This window comes from Crassostrea angulata, chromosome 2 (genome assembly GCF_025612915.1).
Source record: "Crassostrea angulata isolate pt1a10 chromosome 2, ASM2561291v2, whole genome shotgun sequence".
Taxonomy (NCBI): domain Eukaryota; kingdom Metazoa; phylum Mollusca; class Bivalvia; order Ostreida; family Ostreidae; genus Magallana; species Magallana angulata.
The window spans coordinates 37,629,821-37,632,149 of record NC_069112.1 but is presented as its reverse complement, the minus strand read 5'-3'; the positions used below and the strand labels follow the sequence as shown (position 1 = coordinate 37,632,149).

The following is a 2,329-nucleotide window of genomic DNA, read 5'->3' as shown; positions in this document are numbered from 1 at the left end:
ATATATAGTCTTATAACTACAATATGTTGACCGTTATTGATATAAGAAAAAAAATGTTCGTTTATAAACTGTATAATTTTTTTATGCTCAAGATTATAAACATTTGAGGTAAATGTACAAAAAAAACCTTGCTTTTATATTTATAAATAACAATCAAAACGTGAATGACTAAAAATAATTAATACATGTAATTAAATTAACAATTTACACAGAGTGATACATTGCAGTTTAAAAATACGCAATTTAACTCCTTAATTTCCTTTTTTCAAACTAAAAGTTAAAATTATTGTTATATAAATTATTTGTATATATAAATATAAAGATAAATATATTGTTCGATATTGCAAAGGATATAAAATTGCTAGCTATAGGTTAATTGCTCCGGTCTTAAAAAAAAGACGGAACTACAATTCTATACGTGTTTAGATGTTGCAATTTACGCGTAAAAATAAGCTTAAATAGTCAAAATTAGCGTGGCTTAAAGTACGTCTAATTGCAAAATTTAAACACGAAACAAAAGTAGTTCAAATGTCGTTCATTACACATTTTGCAGACAGGGAGCTACATACCTTACTAGCTATAAAATCGGCAGACCCAAAATTTAACAATCTTAAAATATCACCAGTCTTAATGTAGAACAAAAACGATTTTATTTGATTACGTAAATCACAATAGCAAGAAGTTACATCAAATTGTAAAGGACGAATGGTTTACCATGCGATTCCACTTGTGGACACGACCTAGGATTGCTTATGTTTGGATCTTTGCCATGATTACAACATTTTCTTAATCGGGAGAGAAGTCTTAAGACAGGAGGTGAAAACATGAAATATATCAAAGGATTCAAACAACTATTAACAAGCAATGAAAAAGAAAACATATGATGAACAAAGTCTAATTTTCTATTTAGTAGTGACTTTTCTTTTAACATTGCATAGTCAATTACGTAAATTAAAGGATATATTGTGCTGAGAAGATAAATCACGATAATAATCCAAAACATCAACGACATCGAATTTGCTATTCTGGTCCGTCGAACATTAGCTGTTTGATTATACAGATAATACAGCTTTCGAACATTAAAAATAATTACAATAATAAATGGTAATCCACTAACATACAAACCAAACCCAATCTCAGCTAAAACTGCTGTTTCGAAAGATATAATGTTCATTAATTTTAGCACTTTAAATGCTCCGTACCCGATGGAAACGACAATAGAGCTAATCCAGATGGCACAAGACATCAAAAGAATTTTTTTACAAGTCAATATCAAACTGCGGAGAGGATTTGTAATAAAAACAAAACGTACATATGACACTAACACCATATGGAAAAATGCCGAGTGAAGAAATAAAAAGCTGAATGTCCAATAAATATATATCTGTGTATATTCTTTAAAAAAAGATTTTTCAAATATCTGAACATATCGTGTCACGGAGACGAGTAGGTCAGACACTGCTAGGCATCCAATCAGGACGTATGTTGGAGTGTGCAATCGTTTGGACACAGCAACAAAACACAAGGTTATAGAATTTCCAATTAATCCAATGCAAAACAAAATTGATGCAGCAATAACAATATACGTATTTGCCATTGTACTGCGTGTTTTCCCGAGGCATAGTTATATTATAATGAGTATCAACATTTTTCCGCATTTCTGCTAATATTGGTAAATACGTTGGCCATATCGTCTGTAAATTAAAATTGTAAAATATGAATTTTATTCATCAGCACATACATGTAATACATCGTAATAAAAAAAAACGTTTTGATAACGGAAAGAAAATATCATTTTATTTATTTAACGTCTGACAAAAAAAAAATACACCTTGATTATCTGTTTAAATGTAGATGTTAGGAAAGAAATGAATATTTTTACTTACGGTTACATTTTGCTGAAACGTTTTTGTTCATTTCACATGACCAGGACCCAACGTCATTAACATTGTCTTGCCACTCAATCCAGTTTTCAAGAAGAATTTTGAAAGAGAAGTGCATTAGCATGAGATTGATACTCAGACGTAAGGCTAAGCACTGCTAAGGAGGGGGCGAAGACAATGGGTTAAGTATCCATCTTAAGGAAACATCCGTATCTTCGTCCGGTTTGATGTAAACATGTGTGGCACGTGACATGATTGAAGAGAACATAACATTGCCTTCTTTTGTAATATTCGCAGAGAAAAAACTTGTGTGCGTTTACATGTATATAATGATTACATTGTGTAACATCCTATCACCAGACAATTCCCTTAACACTACATACAAGGTAAATGTATATGTTACAAAGTTTATAAAGGATTGTTTATTTTTTTGCCAAAAAAAAAAT

The 2,329-nt window shown here is 30.6% G+C and overlaps 1 protein-coding gene across 1 annotated transcript; it reads right to left on the bottom strand.

Annotated features, from left to right (window-relative positions):
• Window positions 1–633: 633 nt before the first annotated feature.
• LOC128170625 (C-C chemokine receptor type 8-like) lies at window positions 634–2,068 on the bottom strand. The gene is made up of 2 exons (XM_052836400.1): window positions 1,887–2,068; window positions 634–1,694 (listed from the first exon to the last, which is right to left on the bottom strand). The coding sequence occupies exon 2, from the start codon at window positions 1,595–1,597 to the stop codon at window positions 683–685; it is 915 nt and encodes a 304-aa protein (XP_052692360.1). The 5' UTR covers window positions 1,598–1,694; window positions 1,887–2,068; the 3' UTR covers window positions 634–682.
• Window positions 2,069–2,329: the final 261 nt, after the last annotated feature.

Excerpts from the sequence above, each read along its gene's own strand:
- LOC128170625 (XM_052836400.1), bottom strand. The coding sequence starts at position 1,597 with ATGGCAAATACGTATATTGTTATTGCTGCATCAATTTTGTTTTGCATT.